The sequence below is a fragment of the Podarcis gaigeae genome (genome assembly GCF_964106915.1).
Source record: "Podarcis gaigeae genome assembly, chromosome: 10".
Classification (NCBI taxonomy): domain Eukaryota; kingdom Metazoa; phylum Chordata; class Lepidosauria; order Squamata; family Lacertidae; genus Podarcis; species Podarcis gaigeae.
The window spans coordinates 74,958,348-74,978,288 of record NC_139686.1 but is presented as its reverse complement, the minus strand read 5'-3'; the positions used below and the strand labels follow the sequence as shown (position 1 = coordinate 74,978,288).

Genomic DNA, 19,941 nt, shown 5'->3' with positions numbered 1-19,941 from the left:
GCTAAGACTATGGGTTCAATTGGTCAGAGCAAATGTGGTCCACATGAGGATGTCGACAGGCTGCTTGGACGAGTGAAACTGACCTTGATTCTTGCCCATCCTGGCTAATAAAAGCCAGCCGAGAAGGTCTGGGCGATGGGCTCTGCGAGGTGGTGAATGCTTCCCTCTGTGAGGGAGTCTTCCCAAACCCACTGAAAGAAGTGCCTATTAAACCACTTTTTAAAAAAACATCTTTGGACCCGGCCAATTTGGTGAACTATCGCCCAGTCTCAAATCTTCCATTCTTGGGCAAGGTGATTGAGCGGGTGGTTGCTGAACAACCTGGAGGATGCGGACCATTTGGATCCCTTCCAATCGGGATTCAGACCTCCTCCTGCGATGAGGCTACATTTTAATATTTTAATGTTCCATTATTTTAATGTTGTATTTTATTTTTGTTTTTAAGTTGTAATCATTCATCTTGTTTTTATTATTGCTTGTAAGCCACTCTGAACCCGGCCTTGGCTGGGGAGGGCGGGGTATAAATAATAATAAATTATTATTATTATTATTATTATTATTATTATTATTATTATTATTATCATCATCATCATGGGATTTCAACTACAGTGGTACCTTGGGTTACAGACGCTTCAGGTTACAGACTCCGCTAACCCAGAAATAGTACCTTGGGTTAAGAACTTTGCCCCAGGATGAGAACAGAAATCAGGTGGCAGCGGCAGCGGGAGGCCCCATTAGCTAAAGTGGTACCTCAGGTTAAGAACAGCTTCAGGTTAAGAACAGACCTCTGGAACGAATTAAGTTCTTAACCCAGGTTACCAGTGTATACTTCATCAAAGAAGGGTGGCAAAAAGGAGGAAGCCAAGAGGGTAGGGAGGTGTGGCACAGCAATGTAGCCTTTATTTCTCACTTGGAAGGCTATGATTTCCTCTGTACTTTTGAACAGCAAGCAACAGTAACTCCTAGCCAGCTTGCAGCACAGAGTGTTTATGCATGTGTCTTTGCACACACGTGCACCCAGGTCAAGATTCTCCGAGATTCAGCCTCTAGAAATGACAAGCAAGCTTGTCTACAGTATGTGTGTGTGTTTTTATATATGGTCATCAAGCAGGCATACGCACAGCACATCATACATGGATCTTATGTGCACATTAGTTATGCATACAATAATGAGACATGTTGCCATGTATATTTGCTTTTAAAAGGACTCCCTTCTTCTCCTTTCCCACCTACCCCATGTACCATTTTTCTTTCCTAATCATTATCACCCTACATTCCATGAAGGAGCATGTTCTCAGGCTAGGAGTTTTGTTTTGTACCTTCATTGTTTTTGCAGTGTATTCTGTACTTCTGCAAACCCCGAGGGTCCCCTCCTAGCATGTCTGATACCTCCCTTGCTTCTTAGTGGCCTCATTTTTGGCAGCAAGCCTGGAAGCACTCAGCTGTTGATTTCCCTATTAGGAGTGATTCTTAGAACTTTTATTATTTATGCAATCATGTTTAAAAAAATCCCACAAGTTTGCAAGTAGTTCTCTTAAAGGTGATGTTTGCCAAGGTTTATCTGAACACAGAAATCTTTTGAACACAGCAATCAAAGCAGCCACGCCAAAGCCTCTTGCCATTTCCATAACACCAGGAACACACACTTGGAAAAACCAACTGCAGCGTCACTGGATCTCAGTGTGTACAATATTCCTGTCAACTGGAAATGCGCCATGTTTGAACTTGGCCTCAGGAATGACTTCACACAACATTTTACTCAAATGTGACTCTGGGGAGGGACAGCAGAGAGGCTAATTATGAAAAGCACGCCAAGCTGAAACTGCTGCCAAGATGAGCAGCACACAGGCTTCCTCTCATTGTTAAACAGCCGAATCAGTTTCAGCAAAGAAAGTAGTATCAGGAATCAAAATACAGTGCAAAGTAAATTCAAGCAGGGGCAGAAACTATTAATTGCAAAACTTACCCAAGAGGTTCTGCTATGTTTTAAGATAAAGACAGCTCTCCAGCAGCAGAATTTGGGGCATTAATCCATATTAATGGTCCTATGTACCATCTAGAAAAGATAGAACTATGCCCAAACCCCTAAGATGGGAATTGTGCAGAAGGAGGGAATCCAGAAATCTCCAGCTGCTAGCTGGCTTTTCTCGTTCAAGGGGACGGAGATGTACATCAATTTCCTGTAAAAATCTTTCAACGATGAACCAGATACTAAAGCACCAGTCATAAAACGGGACACAAAGACAAAAAACACCACCCCAATTCCAAATTACAACACTTTATTGCAGCATCGGCAAAGATCAGTTTTCTGAAGCTGGTGAAGATCGGGCGGCATTTCTGACTGTGTGTACGCGAGTGTGAAATGTAACCAGTTGTACAAGTTTCGTTTTAAATTCTACATGCAGAACTCAACAGAGGTAAAAAGAATTTTAAAATAGTTCAGAATTTTTAGCATACAGATGTGCTCTTTAACTGAATGTACTAGACCTACGTGAAAGCAAACAAACAAAAAAATCCCCAGAACTATACTAACAAGATTGTCAGAAACTTACCCAGAAACCTCATTTCCATTTAGAAAAATAAAAATTCTACTTGTTGCCAGCTAATTTTTCCTTGTGTTTTAAAATATAGACACAGAGGCTTATCAACCCATGAAAGTCAACAGAACGTTCAACTCCACTTGTCGGCATCTGTCTGTCATGCTGACTGGCACATTTTGGTTTTCAATGATGCTTTAACGAGCTCCTCTAGATCCTTTCTTAGGCTGGCATCAGGCTGTTTGAAGCAACTTTGGATCAATGCTCTCTTACCTTCCCATCCACTCTGACCTTCAGTAGACCATCCCACTTCCCTGGATCTGCTCCCTTCATCACTTTCCCCCTCCCGCAACACATGCAGAGAAAAGGTTTCCCCCTTGAAACAAAATCCTCTTTCTCGTGGAATATCTGGTGTTTTGGTAGATCAGGTGCTGTCTATTTTACCCTGCATGTTGGGGTTTACTATACGATAATTACCTCTTGCTCTACCACTTCTCTAATGCAGACTGGAGCCCCAGATTAATATTCTCCTGACATGCCATGCCCAACTCAGAGAAAATGCCACTCCTATTAGGTTTGCTTTCCCCCATACTTTGTCATCAAGACCGTCTCCATTCCAGCGTAATCCATCTTATTTAAGTTGCGCTTTGTTGTAACTGAACTGCTCACTGGTAAAGTTAACCATCTCATTTATTTGCTTCCATTCTCATGAGAAGATTAATCCTCACATGGTTCCATAACAAGATGCTTTTTGTTTGTTTGGTAGGCTGTGACTGGGAGCTTCCGCTTTTTCTGTTTTTAGTGGAGGCTGGTGTATCTGCTCTATGGCTCCAGCCTGTCCCAGATTTTCAATTCTGAACTCTCTAGACCGACATGCTCAGATGTGTCCGCTGCTCTCGTTTAATTGCTGGAGGACTCCACTAATCCACAACATTGGAGATACAGGGCCTAAAGAAATGACGCTTGCTGCTGGATCAACGTCTCCTAACAAAGAAAATACAAAGGAAATGCATATCAACAACAAAGAATTTGTGGTGAAAATATCAGACGCCCAAAAGAGGAGCTCAATAAAATTTCAAGTGGTCAGACTGGAGCTTCTCTCTCCAGGACTCCGTGATTACCCCCATGACTGAAAGAAACAGGATAAATGTTGCAAATCTGCATAATTTATACATGGGGCAGAATACAGCTTCTCAATGCAGTAGATTTATTTATTATTTATTTATTCTACAGTGTAGTCTCAGAACTGACTACAATAATGAGGTTTTACTGCAAGGTTCTTCAAGGACCAGGATCTAATAACATTCTTAGGCATGTGCAACCTGACAATTGTTCTTCCTCAACACTCCACATTCTATGTCAGAGATGGGGAGCTGGATTTGACCAGCCCTCCATGGGTCTTTTTTTTTTTTTTTTGCATTCCCATTTTTTTAAATAACAGAACAAAACTGTGTTAGTGTGCCATGTATAAAATCAACCCTAACCCTCAGTTCGCTGATTCAGTCCTTAGGACAGGAGTCAGCTAACCAGTCCCATCAGTGGAAGTCCTGCACAAGAGCTCCTGAAACTGACACGGGGTTGGCAGCTCCCTCAGAACAGCATACCTAGGCAGGAGGGGGGAGAATTTCATCTGACAAGCTGCAATGCTTGTATAGCAGGAACAGCTGGAAGTTGACTTCCACCATTAGAATCCAAGGCTTAGATGCTGTTGTTCCCAAGTCACATTTTTTCCTGCAAGTATATCTAACATTCAAAGATGAATCGGAGCTGATCTTTCAAATATGAAGTTCAAACCTACACAGACATATTTTGAAAAAGGTATATTTGGGTGAACTGATTATTTTTGGTGTCTTGTGTGGTCTACTGTAGCCTCTCTGCCTGTATCCCTTACCTTAAAATGCCACGTTGACTACTAGAGTAACCTTTTATACTCTATGGCACATTAAACCATAGTGCAATGGTTTAATGTCAACAAGAAAGATGCTAGTACATGCTGCTCCAAACCTCCTACAGCACATGCCCCTTGCTCCTGGTAAGCTATCAGTCAAGCAAGGCCAAGTCTGGCCAGTCATGTTGTTCAAATCTGGACTTGTGGTTGGTTCCCCCCACCCCCCGCAAACTAACTGTGGTTACTGTTCATGGTTGGTTGGAGGAAATAAACCACAACCCTAGGTTCAGACAAAACAATGGACCACACTGGCTTGTTGCATTCATGGCATGGCAGGAGCAGGGTAGATATGCAGCAGGAACTTTTGAGCAGTGTGCACCAACATGCTGCTCTTTCACATTAAATGGTTTAATGTGACATGGGAACTGGACCTATACCTGGAACCCTCCTCCCCCAAAACTCACTTTTCTTTCTGTTTCCGTGACTAATCTCAGCTTCGGCGCTGTCTGTTCCCTCTCTCTCGCCTGATCATATTAAAAAAATAGGAATGATAATGAAATTGAGAAGTGCTCTAGTTTCTTTATGAACTGCATTCTTCTGCAATATACTTATTTAGTTAAAGCATTTTATACCCTGCTCTTCAGCCAAGAGGCTACCAAAGCAACTTAAAGTTATCCTATTTCATCTTTTTTGAGGCTCAAAGTAGTACCTTTTTCATAAGTGGGAAATACAAGAGGCACAAAGGTTAATTTTAATTTCCAAATCCCCCTCCCCACTGTAATTTTACACTGCAACTGCTCTGTTACACCATAGATAATGACTATGGTTAGGCAATGGATTCACAATTATGATCATGAAGTAAAACAAACATTGCATATTTTTGGAGACATTAATGTGATTTCATTTCTCCCCCCAATACAGAGACTGGTAAGGAATTGAGCCCTATAACAGCTATTACTGCTCCTCTGGACAGAAATTGCTGGGCAAAGGGACCAATTCAAGAGAAAGAATTGAAGTGAACAGAAAGCGGTAAATGGTGCGTCCTGCTGCCAAGGCTAAGTGTGAAAACCAGGAAGCTCCCAGTTCAAATGTAATTGGATAAGTCACCATTTCAGTTCCACCACCAACAGCAACACAGACAAACTGAAATAAAAAGATAGAAAAAAAGAACTGGATTTCCATTTTGGTGGGTATCTTGAATAAGTTTAACAACGATGTCCTCTGACTCCCTATCCATCAGCTGAGGTTAGGACTGTCTGTCTGCCAGAATCAGACACCTGGGTAGCATAAATGTCCAGGGTAGATTTGGGCACTGTAAACACCCATTTGGAACTGATGAGTTTTCTCCCTTCAGGTAAAGGTACAAGTTCTCAAGTTTCATTTTTATGCATTGCTTCCCTTACCTCTGACATAGCATTAAACCAACACTTTGCTAATTTTGGTTCCATATCATCAATTTTTTCAAAACATTCTGGTTCATAAGCTACTTTCATTGCTTTATGTCAGTGATGGCCAAACTTGGCCCTACAGCTGTTTCTTGACTACAACTTCCATCATCCCTAGCTAACAGGACCAATGGTCAGGGATGATGGGAATTGTAGTCCCAAAACAGCTGGAGGGTTGAGTTTGGCCATCACTGCTTTATGTGTAGACTGATAATTTTGAAATTCACTCTGATAATGTACAGGTGCTCTCCTTCCTCTTTCAGAACATCTTAAAATAGGAGTACTCACAGTTTCAGGTTCTACCTTAACATCAGTTTCTCTATCCTGAAAAGTTTCTTCACTCATTGCTGTTTGTCTCTTAACCACCTGTTTGATTTTTCAGTTTGTTTCTGTGTCTCACTTTGAGATAATCTCTGACTTGAAGGAAGACACACTTCAGAAGAATTTTGTCTATCTTGTACTTGCGCTCATGAAAAATGACATCTCTGCTTACTATTACATTTTTGCTTTTTAGAGACCCACAGTCTATATACCCTTTTGTTTGAGAATCATAACCAGGAAATGTACATTCTAACCATCTTGAAGAGTTTCCTGCATGTCTCTGCTTGAACATGCACAAAACATTTACATCCAAACACACGCAAATGTCCCAACTTGGGTTTTACAGCATGAAGCAACTTATAAGTAGTGTTAGTTACAGAGGTATATAATCTATTTAGAATGTGGCTAGCTGTAACCAATGATAACAAGGCGGTGGTCCTATCAACCCAAGATTCTAAGCAGAGACATGAAGCACTTAACCCCTGAAAGAATTCCCTCTTACCTTAGGATATTATCACTTCTATCCTAAGGGTTTTTTATGTTTGAAATAGTGAAAGCTGCAAGAAGTTGAAAACAATGCAATAGTCATCCTGTTTCTAGAATACCTACCTTCCACCAGTTTTAAAGATTAGATCGGCATTAGGTGCTCCCTTTGGATGCTGATAACGAGGCCGCCGTTCCCTGTTGGTATTTGCTGGAGCTGGCCGCTGAGCCAAGGACTGCATCATCTCTGCATATTAAATATACACATATATAGTTATAAATATTAAAAGTAAAGAAGGCAACAGAGGGTATAGCTACATTGCAAATTCAAAGGAGTTTCAGGGATGGCTCTCATTTTTTTAATCTTTCAATGGAAGAATCCTGGGAAATGTTCTTTTGTGAAAGAGTTAGACTGTGACACACCTGAAACACATGAACAATAAATAAAACATATTTTTCACAATTTTCCTATTTTTGACAAAATACATTTTTAAAGGCAAAACACTGGCATTTAAGATGTTTTTATGTGCACATTATTTACCAATATTTTTTTATGCCAGTCAGAAACCACAGTAATTGGTTATTAAATGAGCAAACCATGTTTCCACTATGCTTTTCACCTATGATTCCTTATCCAGGCAATCAGCCCTACAGGCTGGGTCAAAAAAATGATGACAAATGTCTATTTAACTGACATTTACTTGAAAGATTGAATCTTTTAATTTTGTTTAATAAGTTTTTCTTTAATTCGGTAGTCAAGAAAATAAATGATCTGTCAATTCCTTTGCAGGAATTTGGAGCAGGCCCACACAAAACCAGTCAAATGGTCCTATGTGGTAGAAGGTTGAACCTCAGCAATAACCTCATCTATACAAAGGCCCTTTGGGAGGGTAACTCATACCTTGATAGTCCTCTTGTTCCTGCCGTTCATTGATATCCAATGTCAATTTTTTCATTCTCATCCTCTCCTCTTGCTCAGCCTGTTGTTGATTCCAGTGATTTGCAGCCAATTGAGATGACATTGGCACATTTAGGATCTTAAACTGAAGACAGACAAGACACCTCTGAGAACTTGTGCTTATTCTTTTATTGCTTGCATCTTGCATTAGATTTTTATTCTGGCTGCATTTTTAAACTTATTGTAGTTTTTTACTGTACCATTGTATTGTTATGGGGAAGATTTTTTGTACAATTTATTTTATGTGGTGTCTTATATGTAAGCTCAATGAAAGGAACAAATGTATGACTCAACATGTTCTAGATGGAAGAAAAGTGCACAAATGTTGCTGGTTTTTATTTGCACCAATACTTAGAATCACAGAATCATAGAGTTGGAAGAAACCACAAGGGCCATCGAGTCCAACCCCCTGCCAAGCAGGAAACACCATCAGAGCACTCCTGACATATGGTGAGGAGACTCCACCACACTCCTTGGCAGCAAATTCCACTGTCGAGCAGCTCTTACTGTCAGGAAGTTCTTCCTAATGTTTAGGTGGAATCTTCTTTCTTGTAGTTTGGAACCACTGCTCTGTGTCCGCTTCTCTGGAGCAGCAGAAAACAACCTTTCTCCCTCCTCTATGTGACATCCTTTTATATATTTGAACATGGCTATCATATCACCCCTTAACCTCCTCTTCTCCAGGCTAAACATGCCCAGCTCCCTTAGCCGTTCCTCATAAGGCATTGTTTCCAGGCCTTTGACCATTTTGGTTGCCCTCCTCTGGACACATTCCAGGTTGTCGTACTCCTATTGATGCAGCCCAGAATTGCATTGGCTTTTTTAGCTGCCACGTCACACTGTTGGCTCATGTCAAGATTGTGGTAAACCAAGACTCCTAGATCCTTTTCACATGTACTGCTCTCAAGCCAGGTGTCACCCATCTTCTATTTGTGCCTCTCATTTTTTTTGCCCAAGTGCAATACTTTACATTTCTCCCTGTTAAAATTCATCTTGTTTGTTTTGGCCCAGTTCTCTAATCTGTTAAGGTCGTTTTGAAGTGTTATCCTGTCCTCTGGGGTGTTAGCCACCCCTCCCAGTTTGGTGTCATCTGCAGGATGCCCTTGAGTCCATCATCCAAGTCGTTGATAAAGATGTTGAATAAGACCGGGCCCAAGACAGAACCCTGTGGCACCCCACTAGTCACTCTTCTCCAGGATGAAGAGCACCCTTTGGGTTCGGTCAGTCAGCCAGTTACAAATCCACTGAGTGGTAGCATAGTCAAGACCGCATTTTACCAGCTCCTTTACAATAATATCATGGGGCACCTTGTCAAATGCCTTGCTGAAATCAAGGTAGGCTACATCCACTGCGTTCCCTTCATCTACCAGGCTTGTAATTCTGTCAAAAACGAGATCAGGTTCATCTGACATGATTTATTTTTCAGAAATCCATGCTGACTATTGGTGATCACAGCATTCCTTTCTAGGTGCTCACAGACTGTTTGCTTAATGATCTGCTCCAGAATCTTCCCTGGTATTGATGTCAGACTGACTGGGCGGTAATTATTTGGGTCCTCTCTTTCCCCCTTTTTGAAAATAGGGGCAACATTTGCCCTCCTCCAGTCTGCCGGGACTTCGCCTGTTCTCCAGGAATTCTCAAAGATGTCTGCCAGTGGTTCTGAGATCACATCTGCCAGTTCTTTTAATACTCTTGGATGCAGTTCATCTGGCCCTGGAGACTTGAATACATCTAAACTAGCCAAGTATTCTTGTACTATCTCCTTAGTTATTCTGGGCTGTGTTTCCTTTGCTGAATCATTTGCTCCAAATTCTTCTGGTCGGGCATTGTTTTCTTTATTGGAGACAACTGAGGCAAAGAAGGCATTGAGGAGTTCAGCCCTTTCTGTGTCCCCTGTTTGCATTTCACCATCTTCTCCTCTGAGTGACCCCACGGTTTCTTTGTTCTTCCTTTTGCTACGAACATACCCATAAAAGCCTTTTTTGTTGCTTTTAACCTCTCTAGCAAGCCTGAGTTCATTCTGTGCTTTAGCTTTTCTGAATTTGTGTCTACACGTGCTGGCTATTTGTTTGAATTCCTCTTTGGTGGTTTCCCCCATTTTCCATTTTTTGTACACATCCCTTTTAATCTTAACTCCGTTAAAAGTTCTTTAGATAGCCACCCTGGCTTCTTTAGGCACCTTCCATGTTTCCGTCTCATTGGTATTGCCTGAAGTTGTGCTTTTACTTTCTCCCTCTTAACAAACTCCCAGCCATCATGAACTCCCTTTCCTTTTAGTATTACTGTCCATGGGATCTCACCCAGCACTTCCCTAAGTTTTATGAAGTCGGCTTTCTTAAAGTCAAGAAATTGAGTCCTAGTATGCTTGGCGGCTCCTTTCCGCTGTATAGTAAACTTCAGAAGAGCATGATCACTCGCGCCTAACGATCCTTCCACTTCTACCCCATTAACCGGGTCATCAACATTGGTTAGGACCAGATCTAAAATGGCTGTTCCTCTTGTTGCTTCTCCCACTTTCTGGACAATGAAGTTGTCTGCAAGGCCAGTGAGGAATCTGTTTGACCTTATGCTCTTGGCTGAGTTTGACATCCAAGAAATATCCGGGTAATTGAAGTCCCCCATTACTACTATCTCCCTTCCTTTTGCATGCTTGGCCATCTGTTCCAGGAAGGCATCATCTATGGCCTCCGTTTGGCTTGGGGATCTATAGTAACAGTGACCAATGAGGTCACTGTTATTCTTCTCTCCCTTAATTTTGACCCAAATGCTCTCACTTTGGCTTTGAGGTTCTAAATCTTGGATCTCTTCACAGGTATACACATCCCTGACATATAACACCACTCCTCCTCCTTTCTTGTCTGGTCTGTTTCTCTGAAATAGACTGTACCCCTCCATTATTACATTCCAATCGTGGGACTTATCCCATCAGGTTTCAGTGATGCCTATTATGTCTTATTGCTGTACCAAGAGCTCAAGCTCATCTTGTTTATTTCCCATGCTTTGTGCATTAGTGTACAGACATTGAAGTCCATTAATCATTCCCCCGTGTCTCTTATTTAAGGATTTTTTCCTCCCACCACTAGGTCTGCGTGCTGTTTGCTCCATTTGGTCTATGACATTTGAATGATCATCTTCATCAATTGATAGACTCCTACCTTCAGGAGCACTGTCTCCCTCCCCCACATTAGTCAGTTTAAAGCCCTCCTGATGAGGTTTCTGAGATTTTTTGCAAAAACATTCCTCCCAACCATTGTGAGGTGCAGCCCATCGCTTGCCAGAAGTCCATCTTCAAGAAACTGCAGTCCGTGATCTAAGAATCCAAACCGTTCCTGTTTACACCATTTGCGAAGCCAGCTGTTCATTTCCACTATTTTTCCCTCTCTCCCTGGGCCACTCTGTAAGTCCAAACTATTTCCAGAAGTGGGTTTTGAATGGACAGTGGAATGTCAGTCAGGTTAAAGATGACAAAACACTGAGCTAATCCTACAGATTTCATCAGAACAGAACTTCTAAAGTGAAAAAGGTGAATACTTAGGAAAGAAATGTGCCATTGGCTACAGAACTTTGCTGCTTTAAAGTATTTCGTATATTATCATGCCAATCATTCACACAGAGCTTCAGAATGCACTCAGAGCCTTTCACATACATACAACTATCCTGCAAGGTAGATCATTATGATTCCCATATTGCAGATGGATGGCCCAGCAGAGACATCTAGCAAGATCATAGGAGAGGAAAGATTTGAAGTAGATGCTTCATGATTCATAGTTTTTGGTTTCAGCTCCCATGTTAACATCAGCTCTTGATCCAGTCTAACATGCGACTACTGCTGTGCTATAATGGCTGTAATATAATTAAGCTAAGTGATATCCTTTAAAAGTGAAAATATTCTGGGAATACATTATTCTATTTTAACAGCAGTTTCACCATTTTCATGAATCACAGCTAGATAAAAAATATTCAAACATATACCACTCTCCGTGTATTTTTTAGAAGTAGTTTCTTGCTTTAGGCCCATACTTATGAGATGGGAAAGGATTAATGGTATTTTTTAAAAATGTTCTTCCAAAGGAAGGAAGGCAAACAGAAAGTCCATTTGACGCTTCAGTTCCTTATGACAATCTAAGGCATGTGAGAGCCACAGCTGGCATTCCTATCTGCCCTCCAGAAACAAACCAGTTTCACAAGGAGGTGATGACAACTAGGCAGCACCTTCCAAAACAATGTAGTAGTGTCACTGAGCCACACCTCCCAAGACAGCAGTCAGTGAAGTATACAGGATGACAAAAATTATGAATGAAATTAATATTGAAAAAGGCAAAAATAGCTCCCTTGTACACAGGACCTCACCTGTTGCTTGTTGCCTTTTCGAGTTAACATGACAAAAGGCATGGTGTCTCCAGATTCAGACTCTCCTTCCCCACCACCCAGTGGTGGACCTTTCTTGAGCTGGCTCTTGAGATGCAAGGGAATTGCAACGTCTAACTGATGCACTTTCACCGATTCCCCACTCCTTTGCTGAAAAGGCAAGAAACGGAGGTAACAACAAAACTAGGATACCATTCTTTAATTTAGAAAAACAAGTTAATTCCAGAGCTGCCTCACACACCACCAGGTGGCTTTTATATAAGTCATAATGAGAATCTAGGCCTTTCAGCATTACTTCCAGGTTCAAATGTTTGGAATTAGAAATGGTAGGTGGGTCGGCAAAATTATAAATTAAAGGCATATGCCGACAATGTGGTTTTAACATTAGAAAACCCACTAGAAAGTGTGCCGGCAGTACTGGAAGGAATTATGGAGTTTGGTAAATTGACAGGTTTTAAACTGAACAAAGATAAAACAAAAATGATAGTTAAAAACCTGGATAGTCAACTTATGAAGGGTTTAGAAAGAGTCAGTGGTTTGAAGAGTGAAAAAAAGTGAAGTACTTGGGGATACGGTTAATGACAAACAATCATATTATTAATGATAACTATGTAAAGGTTTGGAAAGAAATCAAGAAAGATCTGGAAATTTGGCGTAGAATGCAATTGTCATTGTTGGGTAAAATTTCGGTTATAAAAATGAATATACTCCCAAAGATGCTATTCCTGTTTCAGACAGTACCTAGAGTTAATGACATCTGAAGCTTGAAGGAGTCGCAAAAAAACTTATTAGAAAGGAAAACACTGATGTGGTTGCCACCAATAGAAGCCCTCACAAGGAAAAAATTAATACACAGACAAACTGGAGCACATATAGAGATTTGCTGACTGTCACTGGGGAGGAATACAAATTGAAAGAGTATGGATCACCTTCATGAAGTTTTGCTTCATGAAGTATTTAACACCAAACAGACCAGCAAAAGTGACAAAATCAATAAAGGGTAACTGCCGGAAATGTAAGGTAGCAGAAGGAACATTCTGCCATGTGTGGTGGTCATGCAGTATAATTAAAAATTACTGGGAAATGATTTATAATGAACGTTAAAAAATGTCCAAAAAAGCCTTTTCTAAAAACCCAGAAGCATTTCTTTTTTTCCTTTAAAAAAAAAAAAAAGATTTTCTTGGTTTACAAAAGTACATGCCTTGTCTCTTCAAGCTGTACAGTCTTTTCTACAGATCAGCTACAATTGTTACGAGACATTAGTGTTGAGTTACAGTATAAGGTCAAGAAGGGGGTGAAATTTATATTTTTTTTGCAGTGTACACATGGGGTTTCATGTCAGCGTCAACTAGATAGGTTCTCTTTCTATTTGCTTGTTATGTTTCTTGGTAGTGAGAAGAGTTGGGGGCCTGAGGTATGACTGGTTGTCTGTGGCTGGCTGTGATGGGGTTTGTTTGCCTTTGTGAGAGGGGCAGGAGGGCTTGTTGGGGCAAGAAAGCCAGGCTGATTCGAATGCTGTTGGTGGGCTCTTCTTGTTTCTTGTTGGGCTGTGTATGTGACAAAGGGAGCCATACTGGGGTGAAGGTGTCCTCTGCTGGGATTAATTACAACAGAAGTTGTTCAAACAGAGAGAAATTTGTTTCTGTATGTGACAACTGCCGCATGTGTGTTAACAGCACAAAAATGAAAAACAGATCAGGTACCAACAAAAGAAGAAACTGTTGGAATATGCGGAGCTAGCAGGGATGACCACTGGAATAAGAAATCAAAATGATAAAAGATATAAGGAGGACTGGATATTTTTTATTGATTGTATGAAAAAGTAGCAGGATGGTAATATTCTCAGCAGTGTAAGCAATAACTAGATTAATGTGAGGAGTTGAGATAGAATGAGGGAGCCAAGAAAACACAAGGAGAAGACAAAAAGAACCATGGAAGAAGATGAAGGGAAGTCTGTAAATGATTGTTTTCTGTTTTCCTGCTATTTTTAAATTTCTGCTTTTTATTATTTTTGAGGTTTTTCATGTATTATTCTTGATGTTTGTATTGAAATGTATCAGAAACACAAATAAACAAACAAATCAAAAAATTTAAAAAAGGAATGGTAGGTGGATATCTCAGTTGTTTGGTATAGCATAAAAATAGGAGAGAAACTTTGAATTACTGTTCTAAGTAAAAAAAAGTTTAATTTTTGATATTCTATATGTACATAATTTAGCATGCATATGTACATTTTCATATTAAAAAAACCTGGGTACATATATATATAATTAGAGCTGGAGTTCTGATTGATCTATTAGAAAGCTTTGACATAAAAGTTAATGTCTGAAAGATGTAAATTTTATTCTCCCAAATTTGTTCTGAATGTGGGAAATAAATTGCTCTCCTTTTCCAGTTTGAAATTATCTTTAAATACAGCATTTATTGTTTATCTTTTCTATACAGTATGAATTTTTAAACTGATTTTAGAATACCATGAAAAAGGAACAGCAAGGACCAAAAGGCCTGCTGCTGTTTTTGCTTTGTTTCCAGCTGAGTTTTGGGGGCTCCCATTTTTTGCTTCACACACTACATTTTTAAAGGAGATATAACCATGATCTGCATGAATGTTGTAAGCAGGTGCATTATTCAGGGAGTTGCCCCTGTGCTATGGTCATAGCTCTATGCCAGAAGTACAACCAATACCACATCTAAGAATACTAATATGTGAAATGGGTCCCCCAAAGTAAAATACTTAGGTTTCTCTCAGCTGATTTAACAGTTATGTCCATATTATGGCATGAATGGTTTCAAATTTAGCTTGTTTCAAACAAACGAGAATTAATGTTTGCGAGCTTCTGAATTCCTCTTTGCAGCCACATCAGAGAAGATAAGCACACAAGCCGGATTGGGGGGTGGGGGGCTTGATATACAAGGAAGAATTGTAAAATAATCCCTCCATGCTAAATGTCATTGTGTATAATGGATACCAATAAGAGTAAGACATATGAGTGACTGATTAAAAATCCCATTAATACCTGTAAATTTTCAAGCATCATTTTGTCCAATGCCTGAATGAAGTCTTCATCTTCAGCACATGGGACACGCTTAAGTCCACCTCCTTTAATCATGACTTCCTGTTAAATAAGGGAGGGCAGGGAAACAACATTATTATTTTCTCTAGATTAATGTGCACAATTATCCCTCAATTAGGGTTGGCCAACAGGCTGAATCTTGCCTGTGAAGCAGTATCTGGCCCCCAATGGCCATACAAAATTTTAAAATAAAAATGTGGGATAATTTCAGTCATTAGGACAAAATGTTTTCAAAAAGGTAGAGAGAAGTATAAAATAGTCCATGTTTTAATGCTTTGGGATTTGTATGTAATGCAGCTCAGGCATATAACTAAGTGCATGTGCTCCATTAACTCCTTACTGCTCCATGCAGCTGGCTGTATTCTTTGGAACCAAGCCACCTGAAGAGTTGGCTAGGTGGCAAAAATAAGAAGGTGGCTGGAGATTGGGCCTCTCTCACTCAGGCTAAATGGAAGACCAGGGAGCAGGGCTTTTGGACGGGTCAACAGTCTTAAAATCATTCCAACTACCGGTCAGAGGGAATTAGTACAATTACAAGCTCTCACTATAATTAAGGCTTTCTAGTTCTAACTATTAGGCTTAATGCTAAATTCTTACTTTTAGTTACGTAGGTTTCATATTGGGCTTTCTCCACAACACACACTTGGCTTCAGATAGGGGAGGAAATATGCTTGCTTTATAAAATGGACACCACTTGTATCTCTCAGAAAACAAGGCTACTTTGCAGATTAGTTTCTAATACAGGAAGTTGAGTTAGTTGAAACACAATTTTAAGTTTCCTTTAGCTGCCCCTTCTTTTAAATTACAAATAAAGGAGCTGAACTATGTATTTGTTCTCATAAAGTCTTAGCTTCAGATCCTATGCATAGATGTTGCCAATACAACAGCTGGCAATACAACAGTAAATTTTGTTGCAGGGTAATGTGACCAATTCTATGAGGTACTATTTGTTTTAATCAATGCTCTGGTCCATGGGGTCACGAAGAGTTGGACACGACTAAACAACAACAACAACAATGCTCTTCCATAACACAAGACTTCTACGGTAGGCATTTTGTAGGTTTCTGATAAATCCAGTCTAGAGCCAAACATCAGTTACATCTTCGTAACTTGATATTCATATGAATTTGTGTGAATTGATAATCCAAAGTAAACTAATTAATATTAACACCTACGTACCTGAAGAAGTGTGCATGCACACGAAAGCTCATACCAATAACAAACTTAGTTGGTCTCTAATGTGCTACTAAGGGACGCAGGTGGCGCTGTGGGTTAAAGCCTCAGCGCCTAGGACTTGCCGATCGAAAGGTCGGCGGTTCGAATCCCTGCGGCGGGGTGCGCTCCCGCTGCTCGGTCCCAGCGCCTGCCAACCTAGCAGTTCGAAAGCACCTCCGGGTGCAAGTAGATAAATAGGGACCGCTTACCAGCGGGAAGGTAAACGGCGTTTCCGTGTGCAGCTCTGGCTCGCCAGAGCAGCGATGTCACGCTGGCCACGTGACCCGGAAGTGTCTCTGGACAGCGCTGGCCCCTGGCCTCTTGAGTGAGATGGGCGCACAACCCCAGAGTCTGTCAAGACTGGCCCGTACGGGCAGGGGTACCTTTACCTTTACCTTTAAGGTGCTACTGGAAGATTTTTTTTTTTATTTTGTTTCAACTACAGCAAACCAACATGGCTACCTACCTGTAAAGAATCTCAGCTTCATCTTTCCTAAGAGCCAGGGATCTTGGCTTACAACAAACAGTGGTTTAAAAAGCCAGCTTCATAACCCATGATTTGAAATTGACTCGTTTAGTAACCAACCACCGTTTTAAAGCAGAACTCCTGGTTCTATGTAATGCTCAGCAAGATTTTTTGAATGAACACTAAATTCAATGGAAGTCCTTTTCCTGGCAGCACCAGAGTAAGAGAACAGAGGGGGAAAGAGTTCAAGTCCAATGTTTTGCTTGGGCTTCTGGACTCTTGTCCATGTAATACTGCTGAAACAGTAAACCATGATGTGTGGTGTGGCACGAGCCACACTTGAATGCAGTGTGCACAGTGCTTTTGGTATGCAAGTTTCATCTTAAAGTTGGAATCCGCTCCAGAATGTAGGATGAAGTGGGGAGGTTGCTACCCATTTCAAGAAGAACTGAAGTGGCTGCCAATCCACCTGGCCAAGTTTAAGGTGGTGGTGGTGGTTGTTGTCTTAACAACTTAGGACTAGGTTATCTGAGAGAAAGCCTTCTCTCAATAGATGTAGCTGTTCATAGAGACCTTCAGATGAGTCAGTCTGCTGAAATTCATCTTGCGGTAATCTGGGGGAGGATGTTTTCTGTTGTGGAACTCAGCTTTTGGAATATGGCAAGCACCAACTTGGATGCTTTGGTGCTTGCTAAAGACTTATTTGTTTTGTTCATCCAGGCATTTGCTGGTCATTAATATCAAGCCTACAATACTTATGTGGCTTGCTGTGGATTAAGACCACTAATTGACTTTCTAATGAATGTTTATAAGAAATGTTTTAAAGAAATAAATAGTACAGCAATACATACAGTATTTTCTTCATCAGTTTCATTTTCCTTATTAGAGTCTGTGAGATAATCAGTATTTTCTTCTTCCTCCTCTTCTCCCTCTTCTTCGTCATTATCAGAGCCCTCCTGAAATGTTTACTGGAGTTTTAATGCATAATCATAAACCATGTTTTAATGAAACTGATTAACATATGCACACACTTAAATTTACACTGTCTCAGAAATCTCTCCTCCATGGTCATTTCAGTTCTGCTTAGCCTGTTGATGGTGAGTGAAGCTCACTCAGAACCAGTTGCACTGTGCATGGCATGCATATGTTCATTCAAGTTCAGAAACTCATTTACCCCCCTTCTACCCTACTTAATAAATGACCAGAGCTCCAAGAGACTCCAAGTGGGTCTGGCAAACAGAACACAACTTTGCAGTTCCCATAATAAAATCATACTTATCGGCGGCAGTAGAAGGACCTTGAGCACAATAACTACCAGGTTACCTCCATCTTTGATATTTGGAGCCTCAACTGGTAATTACTCATTATGATTGGCAACAGTTACACAGCCCAGCCCCTCAAATTGTAGCTTAGTAAATTAGTGGTGGACAAAAAATACCTCCTCCTCTGGCTCATTTATTTCACTTTCATTTCCAGATTGCTCTTCTATCTCGACTCCACCTTCTTCCTCCTCCTCATCTTCCTCAAGGTTCTCTCCCTCAGTAATTGACTCTTTAGAGTCCTTGTCATTCACAAGGCCTAAGAAAGGAAATAAGAATTATTAATGAGTGGCATTAGAAAGAATTCTGACCGTGTCTGAGATCCAACACACATGTACTTTTAAGGACTACTGAAACCAGTGGCTATTCACTCCCAAGTAACTAATGTCAGGACTGCAGTTTTACTTAAGAGATACATGCAAAGGGTCAAGCTAAGTTTACGAACAATTCTCAGGACATTTTACTGTCCCATCAATCAACATTACTATTTTCTTTTGATAGATGCTTTCCCTAATTTTTTAACAGAGAACCACAATAATAATGCCTTTTGTTACTTGATTTTTACTTGCTTTTTATAGTTTTTTTGCCAGCACTAAGCATGTGATCAAAATGTGGAATGCATCAAAGGAATTACGCAATTATCTAACAGAAAAAGGGGTTGTGAGAGTTGACATTAAATGCAAGGTTATTTTTTTCCTTTTCTTTTCCCCCCTTTTTTTTGCTTTAAACAAAATATAGACAACCAAAATTAAAATATAAATATAGACAACCAAAATTACAAAGGAAAATTCCTTAATAGTAATGAAAAAAAACTAAAAAAGACTACAAAAAATATCGAAGTACATGATACAGAACATAGGCAACTATGGGAAAGATAAAAGAAAAGAAAAAAGAAAAATAGAAGGGAAAAAAAGAATAAGGAAGATGAGCCAAAGCAGGAAAGCTCATCTATTGTACACTTCCGTGAAGCTCACAACAGATCATTATTCTTATCAATTATCTCTATCTGCATTCCAAAGGAATCCCTCATCTTGGTATCAGGGAGCATTTCTCTCTGCGGTATCATTCTAAACATAGCCAGATCTTTCTTGCTGAGCCCTTGTCCCCTAAATAATTATTTAAACATTCCCATTCTTCTTTCACCAATTTTTTAGGTTTCTCTCTTATTGCATCTGTCAGCTTTGCGAGCTCCAAGTACTCACACAATTTGACTACCCATTCCTCTTTAGTGGGTGTATTTTTATCTTTCCACTGTTTTGCCACTATAACCCTTGCTGCTGACGTTGCATACATAAATAGCCTAGTTTTGTTTTTGGGAATATTATCTGAAACCATTCCTAGTAAAAATTATTCCGGTTTCTTGTTATGTTACATTCTGATTCTACAGAGAACTTAATCCTTCTGGGAAAGATAAAGGAACAAAAGATCTCTGCACATTAGAAGTAGCACAACACACAGGTCAGACCATGCAAATGACGGTACAGTGGTACCTCAGGTTAAGAACTGAATTCATTCTGGAGGTCTGTTCTTAACCTGAAACTGTTCTAAACCTGAGGTACCACTTTAGCTATGGGGCCTCCCGCTGCCGCCGCACAATTTCTGTTCTCATCCTGAAGCAAAGTTCTTAACCTGTGGTACTATTTCTGGGTTAGAGGAGTCTGTAACCTGAAGCGTCTGTAACCCGAGGTACCACTGTAAATACTAATTTATACCAGGAACAGATTCACAGACCAGCCTGCATCCCCATCCTCACTGTATGTTGCTACAGTCCTCATAACATATTTCAAAATTCTAGAATGAGTCAAGTACATACTCACTTATCCTAAAAATTTATTCAAGTTACAGAAAGTACTGTACTATATAGCCA

General features: G+C 40.3%; 2 protein-coding genes across 11 annotated transcripts in view; one reads left to right on the top strand and one right to left on the bottom strand.

The window, feature by feature from the left end:
- LMNTD1 (lamin tail domain containing 1) overlaps positions 1-7,733 on the top strand; it is a 196,627-nt gene extending 188,894 nt beyond the window's left edge. Inside the window, exon 11 of one of the 2 annotated variants that reach the window (XM_083701549.1) lies at positions 7,465-7,733. In XM_083701549.1, the coding sequence (XP_083557675.1) occupies positions 7,465-7,608 (144 nt within the window). In that variant the 3' untranslated portion in view covers positions 7,609-7,733. The remainder of the gene's footprint in view (positions 1-7,464) is intronic. The other variant, XM_083701548.1, reaches the window with a different exon arrangement.
- The window catches only part of UPF2 (UPF2 regulator of nonsense mediated mRNA decay), a gene marked incomplete at its 3' end in the record, with an annotated part of 69,987 nt that continues 52,308 nt past the window's right edge, over positions 2,263-19,941 (bottom strand). For 4 of the 9 annotated variants that reach the window (XM_083701309.1, XM_083701311.1, XM_083701315.1 and 1 more), the window contains 8 exons: positions 18,194-18,333; positions 17,607-17,711; positions 15,018-15,116; positions 11,983-12,150; positions 7,576-7,717; positions 6,801-6,921; positions 4,890-4,949; positions 2,263-3,521 (listed from right to left, as the gene is read on the bottom strand). In XM_083701309.1, coding sequence (XP_083557435.1) covers positions 4,916-4,949; positions 6,801-6,921; positions 7,576-7,717; positions 11,983-12,150; positions 15,018-15,116; positions 17,607-17,711; positions 18,194-18,333 — 809 coding nt within the window. Of the gene's footprint in view, positions 3,522-4,889; positions 4,950-6,796; positions 6,922-7,575; positions 7,718-11,982; positions 12,151-15,017; positions 15,117-17,606; positions 17,712-18,193; positions 18,334-19,941 lie in introns of those variants that run through there. The other 5 variants (XM_083701310.1, XM_083701312.1, XM_083701314.1 and 2 more) reach the window with 2 other exon arrangements.